The 20,434-nt window shown below is 39.2% G+C and overlaps 1 protein-coding gene across 2 annotated transcripts in view; it reads left to right on the top strand.

The window, feature by feature from the left end:
- The first annotated feature begins 40 nt into the window (after positions 1–40).
- LOC139731838 (MORN repeat-containing protein 1-like) overlaps positions 41–20,434 on the top strand; it is a 53,337-nt gene continuing 32,943 nt past the window's right edge. Inside the window, exons 1-11 of one of the 2 annotated variants that reach the window (XM_071642749.1) lie at positions 41–104; positions 1,546–1,617; positions 3,057–3,266; positions 3,985–4,075; positions 4,788–4,875; positions 7,444–7,540; positions 9,051–9,279; positions 10,017–10,252; positions 11,389–11,504; positions 15,010–15,163; positions 19,449–19,598. In XM_071642749.1, coding sequence (XP_071498850.1) covers positions 41–104; positions 1,546–1,617; positions 3,057–3,266; positions 3,985–4,075; positions 4,788–4,875; positions 7,444–7,540; positions 9,051–9,279; positions 10,017–10,252; positions 11,389–11,504; positions 15,010–15,163; positions 19,449–19,598 — 1,507 coding nt within the window. Of the gene's footprint in view, positions 105–1,545; positions 1,618–3,056; positions 3,267–3,984; positions 4,076–4,787; positions 4,876–7,443; positions 7,541–9,050; positions 9,280–10,016; positions 10,253–11,388; positions 11,505–15,009; positions 15,164–19,448; positions 19,599–20,434 lie in introns of those variants that run through there. The other variant, XR_011711003.1, reaches the window with a different exon arrangement.

Genomic DNA, 20,434 nt, shown 5'->3' with positions numbered 1-20,434 from the left:
CTCGCTGTGTCGAAATGAGACAATTTGCGCACTCCGGAATATGGCGTCCGTGTCGACCAAAGGATTGCGATACATCGGAGAAACAAGAGACCAATTAAGACATGGTGAGTGATAATGATAACACTAACCACACGGGAGAAGGAGCCTGTTATAATGGTAATGGTAAACATGTTGATTTTTTAAAGTTTCATTGTAACATACACCTTGCATCCAAGTTTTTAAGCCTTCGTTTCATCGTCCGTCGCACCGGTCGGTCGTCGGGGCACAGTGAGCTGCTGCGCTGCAGTGCAGTGCTGACCGAGAAGACAGGTTTTCATCCCCGTGCCCGCCCGCACACATGCAACAGCAGGCCGCTCTCCTTGCTCACGCAAGTCTACGGACACTGCGCCGAAGGCGAAGCGAAGCTGAATGTCCGAAGTCCCAAAGAAGGGTCCCACGGTCGACCGGTCCAGTCCACGGACCACTTAGCACCTGCGCCTTTGTTGGCCTTGTGAGCAGGGCTGATCAATGAATGAGGATGGGCCGTTCTCCAATTCTCCGTCACAACATGTGTTGATTGTTGTACAGTTATATTATTATTAAATTAATAAAGCTTTCTTTAAAGTTTACTGTCCCTAGTTTAGCAGTTGGACTAACCGCAGCAGCGACCGCAATAATAGCGCCCCGCGCCGGGGTTACAGTTAACGTTAGACATGCAATGACAATGATTGTTAGTCTCAAGAAAGTTGTCATGCCATGCATGGTCTTTGACACATAATTTTCTTACTCTTATTACTGCTTAATGCTTTGTGGCATTACCATTTACCGTAGTTATGATGGGTAAACTCGGCCTAGCGGGTAAACTCGGCCCCCAGCGCGCGCATTTATTAGTTGTAACGTGCGCGCTGGGGGCCGAGTTTACCCACTATGCCGAGTTTACCCATAACTACACTTCTACTACTACAGTAACTTGGTATAGAATCTAGTTGCCACTGTCTTCAGCACATGTTCATGCACCTATGGCTATGCACCTGTCACTATCATGCTTTATCACGATGTGTATGACCCTTGTCTATGTCGAGTGAAAAGTAGACTACTAAAAATGTCCTTAATTCAGCCAGACTGAAAAATCTCTGCCTGGGCTGAATGTACTTCAGCCTCTCTGGGCTGCCAATTTCAGTAGCGATAAACCTCATCAATTCAATTCAAGAGCTTTAGACACCTACATTTGTATGTATTGCATCGGCACCCGCACCAAGCCCAAGGTTTGACCATGTTGACAAACGTTACGCAAATTATAGACAGTTTCTGACTTTCTACATGCAGCAGGCATTCAAATTTTGGAAGGAGTTATGGTCGATTATGGGCGGCGTGCGTTAGACTATTTATATGTTAAGTTGAAATGTGATAGACCATACCTGAATTTGGGAATGGGTCTGCAAGTAACCCTCACTCATTTGTATATTTCATGGAGCATGGAAGGAAGTGATGACTTGACTCTTCTGTCAAAACAGATGTTGTTTTGTTCTTTTTGGTGTTCTATTTACTTGTTTCTTGTTCTTACAGGTTATGGAGTGTACAAGTATTGCAACAAGTTTTTCAAGTATGAAGGGGAATGGAAAGAAGGAAAGAAACATGGTAAGAAAGGAATAATGACAAGGAAGTGATAGAAATATTCTTACTGTTGTAATAATTTCTCTTTGTACCCAGCACAAACCTGTACATTATGTAATTAGACCTGGAGGCCTACTATTGGAGAGATTTTATCACACAAGATGTAATATTTGTCCTCTACGTTTCCAGGGATATGTCAGACGTCAGAAGTTATCCTCAAAACTAAACAAAAGTGATATTTCTGCAAAAAAAAATTAACACATTTGACTAAATCTAACATAGAATAAGAAATAAACATTTTAGTTTCAGAAAAGAAAAAAAAATCGAAACCTTGTAGAGCAGTGGTTACTTTTGACATCAAGCACAATTGACAAAACACTACTACCACTTGTTTATAATATGAGGAATCTCTTCCACACACACAAAACTTCCCAAAAGACCTAGGAAGTATTTACTTCAAGTATATTTTGATTGTTTTTGAAGGGAATTAGAATTTCAGAACTGCATTAAAAATGTCACTCTCTCATTCACTAGTACTGCTAAAAAAAGAAAACAAAAAGAATATATATCATTACAACCATGCTACCTTCCAGTTACTCTGAAAATATGAATTTCATATATTTTATCTGATTTTCTTTACATTAATTAACATAAGTATTACAATTCTCTGGAGTTATTTAATGTGGAATATTAGTCTACTCATGTAATCTAATTAGGCCTCTGGTTCCATGTGTGATTGATGACAAGAATTCATGGCAATGTCATAAATCTGTTGAGACAAGGTTAGTCTACAATTGTATATCCAGGTACAATATTGGTAATTTTCAAGTAAATTTTTTAGACATAAAACATTTATTAGATGTGTTCAGTTAGCTGTACCTAACAGTAGGTACATTATAAAAGATTTGTGTGAGAACTGCTTTACAAAGATTTTCAGACTGAAAAATAAAACCAAAGTGTTAGAGCACATATGGACGTGACATCTTTGTGGCAGTATGTATGTTGGGTTCTTATATGAAAAGTTGCTAACTGTGCAAAAGCAATTTTATTCAAGATAGTGTGTGCTGTATAAATATTACCCAGAATAATGCTATATCAAAAGAAATATCTATTTTGGGAAGACTAGTTAAGAAAGTATACCACAGTAGTACACTTGATGCACATGTCATTTCAGCAATCCTTATCATACTCGAGTCACTACTTTTGACCACATGATCACCCTTTGTTGTGTAGCTGCTATTGCTCAACATTTGTCCTGCTTTATTGACAGGGCACGGATAATGCTATATCAAAAGAAATATCTATTTTGGGAAGACTAGTTAAGAAAGTATACCACAGTAGTACACTTGATGCACATGTCATTTCAGCAATCCTTATCATACTCGAGTCACTACTTTTGACCACATGATCACCCTTTGTTGTGTAGCTGCTATTGCTCAACATTTGTCCTGCTTTATTGACAGGGCACGGCAAGCTGCTGATGGCAGATGGCAGCTACTATGAGGGTGAATTCATCAATGGAGAAATTGAGGGCCATGGCTTTAGGAAATGGGCGGCCACAGGGAACACCTACTCAGGCCAGTTTTACAATGGAGAGTTGAACGGCCATGGGGTCATGACATATGGTACAGGAGCAGTGTATGAAGGGGAATGGCAGAACAACCGTAGGCAAGGTACTGATTAATTTACTCATTTGGCATTTCATTTCTCTCAGTAATCACCATTGAAATATAGCCTCCATAAGTCAAAAAAAAAAAGATGTGCTAGATGAAGGTCCATTTTTTAAAGCACATGTGGTTATGTTTAGTTGTAGACTTCCAAGTCAAAGTTTTGTCTTCAACCAATTAGAATTCAGCATTCAGGATTATGGTTGATCTCTAATGCTGTTGTGCAGTCCATTTGATACTATCAGTAACATCAAAAAGGAATATTATTTTGTTATTTGTTTAAAGTGCAAGTGATCAGGTATTTATGAAGTTCTGTTATTAGTGGATTAAGCGATCTCATACATTATGATGGTCAAAGAAAAATCTGAGTAGTTATTAGGTTGCTCTGCAATTTACACAACCTGATTTCTTGTAAACAAACACATCAGCAACAACAGGTCAAGTAATGTATAACAAACAATAGAACAAATGAGTGACCTCTGGTATCTATACTGTGTGAATTGTTGGTAGTGTATGTTAATTAAGTTGTCCCTAAAGGATGATCTCACTTCTAATTCTCATAGATAAACTTTTCTACAACATGAAATGAAGTATGTGCCATGTGGTATCTGCTTGCATGCAAGCATGTGCCTAATATTGCGAACCCTCCATGATCAAACTATCTAATATATGGCCAGCTTTCTTAATGACTTGTTATATGACTTTGTCTCGTCATTTCCACCAGGCAATGGTGTGTACAAGATGCCAGATGGGTCAAGATATGAAGGTGCCTTCCACAACAACCAGCGTCATGGGGAGGGATCTCAAATGTATCTGTGAGTTCCTCGTTTCCAATCTTACTGGCAGTGTATTTCTTATTGTAAACGTTAAATATCTAAAGTCAGTACAAGACAGTCACAGGCATAAAGAGAATTTCACAAAATTTAACTTTTTGAAAAAAGTGCACATTTTCTCGAATTGTCACTGACCGATGTTGAAGGTAATATTATTCCCCATGCCTTCTGAAAGAGGGAAATCAAGTGTTCTTTTATTATCCGAGAAAAGTAAAAATATGTTGATTTTTCTGTTGATTTTCTTTATATCGTTGTACACATGTCACATCACAAGCTGTAGCAGTCTTCTCATCCAGTAGTGACTGAGCAGAAACTGCAAAAATTCATAACTTTTGAACGGATTGTCCGATTTTCCTCAAACTGTCGCTGATGTGTTCTACTTATATTGCTGCATTCACTCAATCCACATGTCTATAAAGGTGGACTTGTCCTTTAAAGCAATGCTTCGTAACACACTCTTCTTTTTACTTTTGTGGCAGTTTTTTAATGAATTGTTTATAGACTGCCTTGGCCTGTATTATGTTGCATCAAAAAGTTCTTCCCTCTTCAGACTATAGTTACAGTTGTCTGTGTCTCAGGCAATATGTCATGCACTAGCAGTGTATTCAAATAATCTATTAAAGGTTGGTCTTATATTGATATTCTACAATTTATATTCCTCCCTCTGTCTGTATATTACGTATTTTGCACGCAGGAATAAAGATCAGTATGTTGGTGATTGGGTCAATGACAAGAGGCAAGGCAGTGGCGAGTTGAGGTGTACAGATGGCACAATATATGATGTAAGTCAAATCATCTACTTCCACCCCACGTGACACATTAGTAGCACAGTTTTGTGCTACCTCGTGGAGACTCCTCGTGGAGAGCTCCCTCGTGGAGACTTTATGAGCTCCTTTGTGGAGACAATATGAGCTCCCTCGTGGAGATGATATGAGCTCCCTCGAGGAGATTTGGTACGCATTTAATATTCTTGTTTATATCTCTTTAAGATCTATAATGTTTGTTTTTTGTTATAAGTGCTGTCTGGGGCAAATTATTAGTATAGGGCCCCATTTCTCTCTCTCTCTCTTCTTTCGATCTTTAAAATAACAACAACAACACAGTTTTGTGTAGTGTGGGGGATTGGGAATACAAGGACTAGTGCAGAGAATATAACATGTTTGACTTATCTGACTGGTGTCCAGCATGCAAGTTATTCATTGAAGTGTAGTGTTTTACTACCCTTAGCTGCATCTTAAAAGAACAAAAGAACCTTGTGACTCTGCAAGTCCAGTGGTCACTTTATGACCATGAGTCATTGGTTGACAGAAGTGCATGTGTTAACACAGGAAGTAGGATGTTCTTGTTAGTTACTGAAGATGGGTTAGTTGGTGACTAAACATAAAAGGAGGATGAAATGGACATGGAAACCAAGGCAGGTTGTGGTGACTGTATAAGTGTATTGCAGCAATGTTTTACATTTATTGTATCCGGCCACTCTATTTTACTACACACAAGAGATAGGTCATTATGTTTTCTTTCAATTAGATCAACATGCTTGCATTTAGAAATGCTTTTTAACTGAATAAAAAAAAAAAAAATAGCAGCAGACACAATATCAAGTGGTGTACTATAAAGGATGAGCTGTATGAATATGATAGAACAGAATAAATGAAGTTTGTTGAGCTCAGTGATGGAAATGAATGGATGTCCAGTAGTTTGCGAAATCCCCAGGGGATATCTTTTTATTTGCTTGTTTTTTTGTTTCTTTTTTGTTATAAGAAAATGGCATAAAATACACATGGTCATTTGCAATATCAGCAGGTATTACTTTTAAAAGACCAATATTTTCATTGCTCATTATACAATGTATGTGTTTGTAAACAATTTCAGTCACAGTACCTTGTCTGACATCCCTACATCCATATTATTAAAGGCAAAACATAGTTCTGGTACGCCTACAAAATTGTCAAATTTCGCTCCAAAATGTACACGTATGCCTAAGAAATGTGTGGAATAACGCTGTTATAACAAGATATTCGTTGGGTAACGACGAAAATGTGAAATGTTAACCAAAAGTGTTGGCATCTCAAAACTTACCCGATCGGGGTCAGGCTAACTCGGACTCGCGAACAATTCGGCCTCACTTTGACGGCGGGGCCGAGTTGTCCCTCTGGATTGTACAGTGTTGTACTATGGGCAATGATGGGAGCACTTTGCGTTCTGGCTGGTCGCAGTTATGGGCCGAGTTGATACAACGCGCGCATCGAAGAACTTCTTTGGCGCGCCTACAAAATTAATGTGCGCCTATGCATAGAATATGGCGATCACAAACTGCGTATAAATTGTCTGAAATAGGGCTGAGTTGTCCCTGAGACCAAGTTAATCTGGATCCTTCTGTAATAAAAGTCGGTATACCGACTTTTATTTTTTATCTCAAAATACTCCGAAACAACTCCTCATCCCGGCAAATCGCGTCAGCCGGTTAAGTTTCTTAGTAGACTCTTTCAATATATTGCAAGCAAATATGAAATGGTGCAAGACGGGTTCTCAAACCCTTACCAGAACTATGTTCTTCAAGTGTGGAGTATGTGCTTTGACAATGATTTTGTTATTTCTGTGTTTGCAGTTTCTCCAAACTTGCTAAGAGCGTATGTGTTACAATGTTTGCCTTATTGCATGATTACACAATGTAATCAATCAGAGCTCAGATCAGAGAATTTTTTCTCAAAATACAATTTTTGCTTTTAAAGGCATAATTTACCATTTGCAGATGAAACAAAAACCCAGAATTAGTGCTTCAAAATAGTTCTAAAATGTGAGTTGGGGATAGAAACATCCAATGTGAAAATTTGAACCAGTATAATCAATGTTAAGTATTGTTGAATACACAAAATGTGAACAATATCTATAATAAAAATGTTTCCAGACTATACCATCTGCAGTTATCGTTTCATGAGAAAAATAGCAATATCTCCTTATATTTTAGGCTCTATTGCAAAAGAATTTATATGGTCGGATGTTTTGTGATACAACTGACCTACACATATGCATCAAAAGTGATATCTTGAACATTTTTTAAATCACTGCTCCCAAAGGTAAACAGGCCCTTTAAGCTGCATTTAGTCTTAGTCTGAATGGTAATCAACATTGTATGTTAGGTCTATAACCTTGCTGTCTTCATTTTTGTGACTTACAGCTTATAGAGTATTCTTTTTAGTGTGTCAAGCACCATTGGATCGTACATCTGTCAATGTATTTGATAGGCCATAGACTGTTTCTCATTGTACTTCATCAAAAAGCCATAATCTCACACTGACTGTTCATAACTTGGTTTCTCTATGCTGATAATACATCTTGTTTCCCCTCAGGGCCAGTGGAGAAATGACATGTACAATGGCCAAGGGACCATGATTCACTGTTCAGGGATGGTCTATGAAGGCATGTGGATTAATGGCAGGCCAGAACGTAAGTAGTTTAATATGATAGACCAAAGTAAATGCCTAGATATAATACCCCCTGGCAGTGCGAAGTAGACTTAAAAGTTATCAAGTCTTCAGAGGAACAAAACCATTGATTTGTTCTCTAGCAGTATAGGTTCTTCTGCTTCATAGAGACAAAGACCTTGAACATACTTGGCTTCTCAGAGGGGATTACGATACTCAAAATGCCCCTGTGAATCTACACATACCAACATCATCTAACAGAGAAATTTGCATTTAATTATGTTGTGAGTAAATGAACCAAGTACTAAATTTTTAGTTGTTAGATGTCTCTTTGGGCATTATTACTTTGAGTCATCTTTACATATTAAAGGACAAGTTCACCTTCATATACATAAGGATTGAGAGAATGCAGCAATATTAGTAGAACACATCAGTGAAAGTTTGAGGAAAATTGGACAATCCGTTAAAAAGTTACGAATATTTTGAGTATCTGCGCAGTCACTGCTGGAAGAGAAGACTACTACAGTGTATGATGTCACATGCGTACAACTGTATAAGGAAAATAAAAAGAGAATTTCACAAAACTTTACTTTTGGAATAAAGTGCACATTTCTTCGACTTGCTACTGACGTATGTTAAGGGTAATATTATTCCCCCTGCCTTCTGAAAGAGAGAAGTCGAGTGTTCTTTTTTTATGCGAGAAAAATGGAAATATGGTGAATTTTCTTTATTCTTTCTTTATATCGTTGTACTCATGTGACATCACAAGCTATAGTAGTCTTTTCATCCAGCCGTGACTGAGCAGAAACTTCAAAAATTCATAACTTTTTAACAGATTGTCCGATTTTGCTCACACTCTTACTGATGTGTTCTACTACTATTGCTGCATTCACTCAACTCACATGTCTATGAAGGTGAACTTGTTCTTTAATTGGTGAATGAATTCTGCAATCATATCAGACATGTGGCTGTACACTTGTAGATATAATGTTTTGTGTTGAAGGGTGTGGTGCAGTGTTTTGTGCACTGCTCTTTGAAAGGGAAGGATTTGGGTTCAAGCCTGCCATAACACCTGCATACTTGGGCAAGGAACTTTGCCTCACCACGCACCTCTCAGCCAAGGTACTGAAATTCGTGTATGATATGAAGTGGAACATAATTGTGGTTGGATTTAGCAAGTATGCTCCTGAATGTGTGTGATGATATGCGATAATCTTCTTTCTCTTCTCCCTTCTTACTCTCTCATGTGTATTTTTTTTTATCAATGCTTCTTCACCTTCCTCTTCCTTTTTCTTTTTCATCTTCTCTTACTGCACCACTTCATCTCATCTTTCCCCCTTTTATCTTTCATTTCCTCTTACTATATACATTTTTCTTCTTCTTCCTCTCTTCCTCCTTTTTCCTCTTCCTCTTTTCCTTTTCTTCGTCTTCTACTTCTACAATGTACTTCTTTTTCGTCTTCCTCTTCTTCTTCCATTCATAATTATCCCCACTCTTGTCATTGTGTTTGTTTTATCCTTTGTCCTCTCCAGAGGAGGCAGCTGAGATCGTCATTCTTGGTGAGACTGTGCTGGAGCTGCAGCAGGGACAGCCATTCACCATCGAAGTAGAGATCAGGACTGCCGAGGGGAACGTCGTTGATGCCGAGCAGAACCGACAGCTAAGAATCTCAGCTGGCTTCAAGCACATGGTTCCCTCCCAGGGGATGCCTCTCTTTGACCTGATCGAGGACCTAGAGGAGACACCCATCCCAACACCATAGTGAGAAAATTATGGCTGATTGATATGTACCTCAGGGCATTGTTTAATACAGTGTCTCCACACTAGATTACTCTAATCACAGAAGACATTATTTGCACTTGGCAGTTATGCTTTAAATCTCATGAATATGTAGACATCATGTCAACAGTATATACTTGTATTTGTAAGTTTAAAGCAGGTTCATTGATTTTTTTGGTTTTATCACTTTTTGATTGGCTGATGCATGAATATAACAGGGCTACAACGTAGGACATGGTTCCTTTTGTGGCATATAGTGCTCGATTTGATTTTGAATTTAGATTTGTTTTATGTAATGCTTATGGAAGAACTGAATACTTCTAGGTAACAAACCCCAGGATGGAGGCCTTTAAGTCCCCTCTGGAAACTAGGCAATGAGACTAAAGTGCCTTGCCTAAGGGCACAACCACTGTAGTCAGGAGACTCACACCAAGGAACTCATGATTGATAGTCCGTGGTCTTCTCATGGTCTTCTTTTTTGAACGCTGACTGTCATAAAGACATTCTCTTCCAAGCATTATCACCAAACCAAGTCAGTCTAGAAAGAGAATGCATGCACACACATAAAAGGTCTTGTGTGACATAAATAATATATGACATAGGCATCAGAAATCTTGCACACAAAAAAAGAAAAGAAAAGAAAGATGAATTAGAAATTGGAAAAAAAGGTCTACATTACAAATTTACTATTTTGAGTCCCTTTGCTGTTTTCTGTCCAGTGGCTATGATGTGGTCAGCTACCCACTGACCGACTATGACAACATCAAGGAGAAGCTAGACTTGGATGGACTTGTCAAACCATCCACGGCTGCTACTGATGCTCTGACCGTTACCACAGAAGGCTTCACAGCAGACAATGTCAGCATCACGCTGGAGGGTGAACCAGAGGGTGAGGGTAAGGGGCCAGAGGGAGGAGCTGAGAACCTAGCAGGCAGTGAACCCATCCCAAGTACAGGTATTGTCTCACTAAACCCAAGTTTTAAGCTGCGTTTACACCAAATTCGGCACGTGTCATGGAATAGGGTTTTTGCTATGGTGCGCCAAAAGGAACCGTGTCTGGTTCTGTTACAATATCACTTCCCTGCTAATAATTTTGTTACAAAATTAATCTTCTACTGTTGATATTGTTGCTCTTAATTTGACATGATAACATTTTGAGTGATTTTGTTCCGAATTACTGATTCTTTTATTAACAGAACCAGACATGGTTCATTTTGGCGTACCATAGCAAAAACTCGGTCCGTTGCCTGTACCATACTCTATGTAAACATGCCATTAGGCTTCAGGATCATCTTTTTAAGCATCACTCTTGTATTCTTAACCGTCATTTTTGTGTACCCAGAATTCATTCTGAAATTACTGCATTCAACTTGTGACAAGAGTAGAACATTTACTCCTAGCCATGGCCTTTTGTTTTGAGGCAGCTGGAATACTGCCTGAACATTGTAGAACAATAAGAGAAAATACCATAATTTGTTCCACATTTTACTCTGGGACCAAAGCTGATTAATGTAAGCTTCCATGCTTCCAGATAACTGCAAAAGGTAGCAAGTGTTTAAGAAGACAGGATTGTGTTATTGCTAGCTTGTCGAATTGTCACTGCTCTCAGTATTGTTGTCACCAAAAAGGATGGTTCATATGATTCACTTATAGCCAGAGAAGGAAGGGTCGGTGGTTTATCAACTGCTCATGAGTGAAAATTATGCACAAGTCTGCTGTTAGTATCAATAGTTATAAGGTAGAACAAAGTGGAAGGAGAGAGGCAGTATGGTAGCATCAGTTTAGAAGTCAGGCGATTCTTGTCATAACGAAGTTTTCAGGACTGGCAGTTATCTTTTGGCTTTGCTATGTCCAAATTTTGTTATAACTGAACATTGCAGTATGTATAGATGTATAGACAATAATTTGGGGGCATGAATTTTTACTTTGTTGTAGCAGGGGATTTGTTATAACCACGTTCATAATAACAGGAATGCACTACGCCATTCATTATCATTTCTCATTATACTGGCACCCATGGGTATAAATGGGGGGGGGGGGGGGGAGTCATACTGATGTGTATGCAAACTCTGTTCTTGTTTGGCCTTGCAGCTCAGGAAACGACGATAACGCCTAGTGAAGGGATACCGGCAGAAGATATCTCTGAGTCTCCTCTACCTCCCCCTGTCAGTAATCAGACTGTAGAGAAGGGCAAGGCTGAATTTCTGGTGAGTTAGCTGGGTCAGTCAGCTCCAAATGGACAGAAAACTGTTATTCCTCTTGTTAGCCTACTGAACCCAAAAGTGTCTATCCAATATTGTGATTAATACTCACTTGATTACCTTCAATTGAAAAAAAAAATACGGTACTTGTTTTTTATAAATTGGATGCATTGAAGATTCAAATCAAATGTTCCACCATGACCATTGCATGCATCTTATGTCCCAAATATTTTACAAATAGGTAATGAGTTATTATATCAAATGGAAGCGCAATATGAAGAGATGTGCAATAATTTCAATGTTTTATGTGTTTTTTTTCACTGAAAGGAAATTTTAAAAAATAATAAAGAAGAAGTCCTGAAAAGGAGCATAAGTAGGTGTGGGAGCATGCAAATTCTGTTAGTTTCATCATTCAGAAAGTGTTGATTCAGATAAAGTTTTTATGTGTAACATTAAGGTACTGTATGTAATTTATTCTAGATTCGGACAAATCACTATACAATGATATTGTATTTCTTTAACTCATTCTACAATGTGTCTGTGTCGATGCGCATTTATACAGTGTGACTTCCTTTCTTCATATTTCAGTTGATTTTGACGAGACATTTTCTCTTATCCTTCACCACTGCCCCCTCCCTATTCCTCCCATCAACCAACCAATCCACCAACAAACAAACAAACAAAGAATATATTTCTACCAGGAGTCTCTCCTTCCTATTTGCCATTTGTCCTTGCTGAGCTTGAGGAGGCAAGGAAAAAGTCCAAGCAGGCTCGCCAGCGTCCCTCCCTGACCAAAGTCTCTGAAGGTGAAGTAGACCCAACATCAGGTAGCTAACCTACCCCTGCTTTGCCTGCCCAATCATTGCAGCATTCTCTCTCACTTGTGTTGGTCTTAGTGTATGATTTTCTGTTTGTTTGTTGATGTTGGTTTATTCATATTTGTCAAACGTATTTTGATTTCATGTCTCGTTTAGCATTCCTGTTTGTTTGCCTTTCAGTTTGAAGTCACACACCAACAGTGCTGTACAGTAACTTGCATGTTGATGGAATTATTTTACAAATTGTTGTTATTTTTTGTTGAATAGATGCTTCTCATTGCTCCATTCATTGTTATATTAAATGTTTGTATTTTTTTTTAGAAAGCAATGCATGTAAGAAGTTGCTATCATCTGTGTTTTGTTTTAAATTGAGGCATGATTTCATGAAGGTTATCTTTGCTTTGAACAGCTCTGCTTGTTATATTTTAGTACTCATGCTGTTTTTGTTTTGACATGATTGTTTAGCAATTGTTAATGAAAAATGTGTGGCTCTGCTCATAAGGCCTTCTCTATTATTGCATGCAGGTTATGTGCAAAAAAAACTTGGCTGCAATTTATGATGTGCTTGGAAAAAATGTCATGTACGTTGCGTTGCTTTGCATGATAGAGAGAAAAGAATGCGCTTTAGTGTTAGTGCTATAGAGTACAAAACAGTATTAGAGTGCTGATAACATCTCTTGCTTAAGCCTTTGCTCCAAACAACCGCTTTTCAAACCGCTAGATCTAGGCTCATCCCATCACATTGTATTTTCAAACAATATTGATCCAAAGAATCCATTGTAGTGTTTTAGAAGCCACACAGTGCCTTGTGTACCCAGTGGCTGTTAGGGATGGTTCCTTGAGCAGCAGCAGGCTTACCTCCTGAATCCTAATACAGTAGAGACTTGGCACAGGGGTATTCGGAAAGTGTTTATCATCAGTTCTATGCTTTGTCGTTCATTTAATTTTGAAAAAAAAAAGAAGTGTTGGCTAGCAGAAATATTTCTGCCAGTACTCCTACCATAGTTCAGTTGTTCAGAAAAGAAAATGTAGAAAAAGAGAGAAGTGTATGCTGCAATTTGTGCAAACAATAGTATATTCCATATAAATAGAAAGTTATTGGAAGCTGTCAACCACAGAGGCAACTTCAAATTATGTCAGTTACAAAATGGACTCATGTACAAGGCCAGAAGAATAGAAGCCTCAGCACTATCACATGTTGATATCTGGTCTTGTGTCTTTGCATTCTCAAAATTCCAGTTTTTTTTTTGTGAGCTAGATGGGACATCTTATCTGTTTCCAGTATTGAACATTTGAAGGGTTTTATTCTTGTGATGTTATGAAGACAAATCTAGCATACACTTTCTTATTTAAAGGAAGACTAGACATCAGAACATGCTGTCAGTGTGTTTAAAACCCTGCTTGGGTATTTATTGATGAAATTGTATGGGGGTTTGTGGAGAGGAAGAATTCAATCTTTTTAAGTTTTTTTGTTTTATTTTTTGATTGCAGAATGCAGGAAGACACAAAAGCAGGGCTTGTGTCTCCATGTGTAATATGCTCAGCTTTCTGTTGTCCTTAGGTCAGATGTAGAGATGATGTGGAGATGCCGTGCAGGAATACTTCATTGTCATGGATTTCGCTTTGCCACAACTCATTCTTGGGGCGTCTGAAATGAAGGTGCACGGCTTGTGTCTGCGTAAAGCTTTCAAAGTCCCTCACTGAAGTCATTGTTGAAATGTTTCTGATATTCCTTATACATTTCTTTCTGACAGAGAACTGCCTGTTTACATCATCATCTCAAGAATGTTAAAAGCTGCCTTTGATTTGGAATTACTAAATGGTTGAGGTTCTTACTCTTTATATCACTACTATTCATTTTTTAATCACTAAAATGTGCAGTTATTTGTTTTGATTCTTCATGTAGGCTGTCGGGGAAGTGGTTCCATCAAGGATTAGTTAGGAGGCTGTCTGTTATCAGCCATTTGTTTTGATTACTGAGTATTGCTCCATTTCTTTGCAGGGAAGGACAGCCTTTACCCTTCGGCAGGTCAAATCCAATACTTCAGTCCTTAAGAGAAGTCCATGATTAGCTTTAAGAGGATCCTGTTAATGGTAGAATGTGTGCATGCCTTCCTTGTCTGTAATGGAAGTCATCTCTTTCCCACAGATCAAGACAAATGAAGGATGGATGTATCTGAGGGCCATAACTTGGTCTTTACAGGTTTCCTCCTCAACAGAAGCAGAGAACAGGGTAAAAATGTAGACCCAAGGTCATCAAGAAGCATGGGCCTGTAAGAGATGTACCTAACTGACCCTTCAGTCTTGGCTTAGTAGTACAGCATCAAGCAGATACATCGTGCCACACCAGAGAAAAAGCTAATAATGCATATGTGCACGCTACTGTAATCTGTAAGTACCACTGAGGTACTTGGTTTGGTCAGTCAAATGGACAAAGCTGGTTTGTTGCTATATGTTTGATCCATAACTTTCTCCCCCTCCCCTTTACTGGTCATGCAAGGTACTAGGATCAAAATGTGGAGCTTCAGCAGTGAGCATCAAGCCTCTCTTCAGCAGCCATGCAATGTTATCCTGTCTTGTGGTTGAAAAGTCAGAGCAAATCAGCAGTGGACATTGTGGGCTCATTGTAATGTCTTCTCTACCTTCTTCTTTCCTTCATCCTACTCCCTTCATGTCGTTTTCCTCCCCTAAAGGATTTAGCCCTGCCCCCAGCCCCCCTTGGATACCAACCCTTTTCCGTCCTTGATGTCATGTTGGAGGAGGAGGCTCAGAAGAAAGCCAAGAACTCCAAGACGGCAGGCCTGGCTGGCCAGCTGAGGCTTGGAGCTAAACTCAACAAGAACACAGGTGACTACATTCAACTCAGCACTCTTAACATCACATCACGTGATTTCTCATTCATTTCTCTGTTTTCCACTTGCATGGGTCATATTTACCTCTGTGTAGGAAACTCATGATGTTGGGCGTGAGGATTTTGACTAACTGATCGGTGAAAAGCTAGCTGTATTCTTTCTGCTCTACCCTGCCTGGCCTCTTTCACTTTGTGCATGGGATTATGTGGTGTAATTACCATGAAAGTCACAATGTAGTTTCAGCAGTGCACGTCATTGCTTGTTTTCTTTGTCCCATGTTGTTTCTGTAAGTTGCAAATCTATAATTTACATATTGCAATGGAGCATACACAATCCTTCTGTGAAACAGTGAGCATGACCCTTGGAAAAGAGAACATATTCTTTTACATTGATGTTTACAGGAGTTTTTAGCTCACCTGAGCCAAAGGCTCAAGTGAGCTATTGCGATCGCCCTTCTTCCGGCGTCCGTCGTGCGTCGTGCGTCGTGCGTCGTCCGTCGTCCGTCGTCCGTCGTCCGTCGTCCGTCGTCCGTCGTGCGTCGTGCGTAAACTTTTTACATTTTCATCTTCTTCTTGAAAACCCCAAGACCGATTTTCATCAAACTTGGCAGGTAGCATCCCTAGGGGGTTAGGAACTCAATTTGTTAAAATGGGCACCATGCCCCACCCAGGGGGCCCCCAGGGGGGCCCAAACCCCCCAAAATTAAGGAATCTGTAAAAATCTTCTTCTCTAGAACCAGAAGTGATAGAGCTAAGTTAATAATATGAGTTAGTACATTGATGACTGTAGTTTCAAGTTTGTTCATGGCAGAATCAGGGGTGCCCCCCTTGGGACCCAGGGGAGGGGGGTGGGGAAGGGTTCTAATGGGGCCTAAATTGTACATTTTCATCTTCTTCTTGAGAACTCCATGACCCATTTTCACCAAACTTGGCAGGTAGCATCCCTAGGGGGTTAGGAACTCAATTTGTTAAAATGGGCACCATGCCCCACCCAGGGGGCCCCCAGGGGGGCCCAAACCCCCCAAAATTAAGGAATCTGTAAAAATCTTCTTTTCTAGAACCAGAAGTGATAGAGCTAAGTTAATACTATGAGTTAGCACATTGATGACTGTAGTTTCAAGTTTGTTCATGGCAGAATCAGGGGTGCCCCCCTTTGGACCCAGGGGGGGGGGGGGGGGGGTGAGGAGGGGTCCTAATGGGGCCTAAATTGTACATTTTTATCTTCTTCTTGAGAACCCCATGACCCATTTTCACCAAACTTGGCAGGTAGCATCCCTAGGGGGTTAGGATCTCAATTTGTTAAAATGGGCACCATGCCCCGCCCAGGGGGCCCCCAGGGGGCCCAAACCCCCCAAATGAAGGAATCTTTAAAAATCTTCTCTAGAATCAGAAGTTATAGAGCTGAGATAATACTATGAGTGAGTACAGTAATGACTGTAGTTTCAAGTTTGTTCATAGGAGATCCAGGTGTGCCCCTCTTGGGGGTGGGGGGGGGGGGGGGGGGGTGGTTGGAAGGGTCCAAATGGAGGCCTGAATTGTACATTTTCATCTTCTTCCTGAAAACCTCATGATGGATTTTTGTCAAACTTGGCAGGTAGCATCCCTAGGTGGTCAGGATCTCAATTTATCAAACTGGGCACCATGCCCCACCCAGAGGGCCCCAGGGGGCCCCAATTCCCCCAAATTAAGGAATCTTGAAAAAATTGGGCCCTTATTGTACATTTTCATCTTCCACTTGAGAATGCCTCGTCAAATTTTGGTAGAGCTGTGAATAATTTAGATTAGTGACTGCGTGAAAGGTGAACTTGCGATACTCAGGTGAGCGCTAGACCCGCGGGTCTCTTGTTTAATTTTTATTCATAATCATATTTATATATGCTATTATCAATTTTAAATGACTTAATATCTTATCATTTTCTTCCCATGAGTGAGTTAGCTTTAGACTCTGTATATCACATGTTTGAAGACAGAATGTCATTTATTCAGTGAAGTCAGTCTAGTATTGTCTTTTCAATCTCAACTGTCAGTTTCTTCTTTTATCATTTTATTTATTTGCCAATGCTTATTTCTCCTTAGGTTGATGTTGTTGTTAGAGATCGTACATGACTTCTCCCCCCCAGACCATGACCCAATGGCTCTTACATGTATGTCTCAACAAAGTTAAAGGGGCAGAAAGATCAAACTGATACCAAATATTTAAAACTTGTGTAAGAATAAGAATAATTGAGTAAGAATCCTCGCACAACAGCGGCATTACGCTTGCCTGAATTTCTGTGATGATGCAATACACCACAAGTTACCATGATTTGCAGATATGATAGTACTATCATAGGACCCACAAGTTTCTATTTATGACATCTGATCTTTATTTCTTTTTGAATAGCATCATTTCATGCTGAAGGCTCCCCTTTGCATGGCATTTCATTTAGTTTTGTCTAATATCATAGCTTCAAAGTAAAGAGCAAAGAGTAATGGCTCAAATGCAGTGGAATTGACATATTGGTGTCACTATGTTGTGTTTATACCTTAACTATTTTGATGTCATGTATGAAAATTGTCCAATTTATCAAAAGTGAAGGAAATACAGGTGATATTGCTTGTGACCACTTGACAAACCCCAAGTGTGCTGATGCTTTAACTGGGGAATGAAGGGGGGGGGGAGGAGGAGGGGGAGGGGGGAGGGTATAGGGTGCACATGTTGCTACAAACCCACAAGATCACTTGTCTTGGGCAACCAGAACTCAATATCGGGCAACAAATATTATTTTGCGTGAAAGGGATTAGGGCATGCATGCACACAATTAAGTCAAATCATTGAATTATTTATGTGCTATCACGTGTCTTAGTCGTGCTGTTAGGTTCCCATTCACAGTTACTATATGTACAATGTGTAAGTCTTCATGATGTGTGTCCTGCTGCACAAAAGAAAGGAAAAAAAATGCAATTACCAGTGTATCTATACACTGTCTACAAGTCATGTTATTGGCTGTCAAGTACAGTGTGTCCTTGTACCAGCCATATCCAATGAAAGCTTGCATCATGCTGGTTGAATGCAGCCTATGTATAGAGAAAAAAGAACTAGAGGATATATATTGCATCTTGCCATGCCCAGGTGCCCCCGCCCCCAACACAGACTGCATGACTTGTTTGCATAGTACACATGTGTGGTATGGCAAATAACAACTATTGACCTGACAGTGTTTGCTGTTAGTCAGTGCATGGCAGTGATGTCTTACGCCATTATTCATCCCAATCTATTTGCAAATTTTAATCCACATTTCATGTTTACGATAACGTCATAAACTTCTGATCATGTTGCCAAATATCAACCTCCACCTTGTTGCCATTATCTGCAGTACAATGGTAGATTTATGATTTTTATTTCAAAGGAGAATTACGATATTGGTGGCACAGTTTGAATAGAAGAGGGAGATAATAGGAAAGTGTTTGAATCAAAGTGATGCTAGAACCGGGAACATGATTTGTTGTCATGGTGTATGAAGAACTGGGAGTTTCCCAGCAGTTTAGTCCTGATTTATTATGTCTGTTTGTTCCCACAGTGTCAAGGCATACATAGATTAAAACTTCAATTTCTACCTGTAGATCAAATCCTTCTAGGGCTTATATGAAATACATACTTTACTTTAAATTAGTTTTTATTAAAAACAAATATAAGTAGATTTTCAGCTACTGCAAATTTGTTGTCACAATTATTCTTGCTAACTTCAGTAAATATCTAAAAGTGTCATCCAACATTTGCCTTAACTAAAGTTAAACTATCCATGAAAAGATGTAATTTGACTGCGATTCATAATCAGTAATTAAAAGAAAAAATAATGATTCATAATTTTCATTTCATCTCTTGTAAATGTGTGCAAGAGTGAACACATAATACAAGGTTGCTACCTCTGGCTAATATAACTAAATAAACTTACACAAAAGAAAGTCACTCAGATAGTTATAAAGAAATTTCCTTTGCAATAACAAAGTGAATAGGTACTGGTTTAAGTCCTGTGGTGATGATCATATTCAATCAGTTTTTTGGGGATTTTTTTTTTTTTGCCATTATCTTTAAAATGTTTTCTGTAGACTTGCACAGCAGTCTCTGTCAGCACAAATGAAATTTAAGACATCAGTTTAGACCTATGTTGTACCTGCAGTGGCACATGATGATACTTTGCTTTTCACATCCACCAGTTTTTCCTTACTTTGATTCTTTATGCTTTTGCATGTCTTTAGTTTGTCATTCACTTTATCAGTTTGATGTTGCTTTCCCTTTAGCTTCACCCACGCCTAGTGGTCACCTCTTTTCCCCCTCCCCTGCTCCTAGTGCAGGCAAAACTCGTCAATCTTCCCCCTCACGGAGCGTCAAATTCCGCTCCCCCTCTCCCTCGTCCAGTGTTGACCGCCAGACACAAACACCGGGCCTAGGTAGGCTTGCACGCCAGACTTTTTGTAGCCGTGTGACATTGTGTGCAGTCACAGAGCACTGGGAAGGAATTTTAAGAGTGAATTTGCTGTGCAAACAAAAGACTGTTACTTGCATCATCAGCCAATAGCTGGTCACATTTTCTTAATCTGCCAACATTTTTCTCAATGCTAAACAACATCTCAATATTCAATTCAGGATGACACTAGGGTATAAAGTCAAATGCCCTTTCTTTCTGTCATGCTACCAACTATAATCTATCAGACAAGAAGGTTAATCTGTCATGACTCAGAAAAGTATCCTGAAAAGTGCCCTGAATTAGGGCAGGTTTCTTTTTTGATAATTTGTTTTGTTTATTTGTTTGTTTATTTGTATGTATGTATGTTTGTTTGTTTGTTTGTTTGTTTGTCTGTTTGTTTGTTTGTTTGTTTGTTTGTTTGTTTGTTTGTTTGTTTGTTTGTTGAGAACTGTGATCTAAAACACTTGGTCTGATAGATATGGACCAATGCATGGTTTTGTAAAAATTTACATTGTACCAATTAAAATTAGAAATTAAACTTGAAGGTAAATATAAGTACAATTGTCGTCACCGTCATAAGTCCTTATTTTCATCCGCCAACAGCATATGACTATTTAGTTCAAGGTTCTCATATGAAGCCTTGGTGTATGGTGATAAAGTTTGAAAGGCCTTTGCGGTGTAGCTCAGTGGCTTGTTATTGGAATTGATGTGTAAGCCAAGTAACAGTTGACCTATTTCCTCACACATTGCCAAGCACTTCATGGCTAACGACATAATGAGCTCATTGAAGAGAGCAGCTGACTAGGTTTCAGTTTTTGT

This window comes from Diadema antillarum, unplaced genomic scaffold (assembly GCF_040938485.1).
Source record: "Diadema antillarum isolate AM-2024a unplaced genomic scaffold, OU_Dant_1.0 scf00000002, whole genome shotgun sequence".
In the NCBI taxonomy this organism is placed as follows: domain Eukaryota; kingdom Metazoa; phylum Echinodermata; class Echinoidea; order Diadematoida; family Diadematidae; genus Diadema; species Diadema antillarum.
This window is presented reverse-complemented; position numbering and strand designations above follow the sequence as displayed.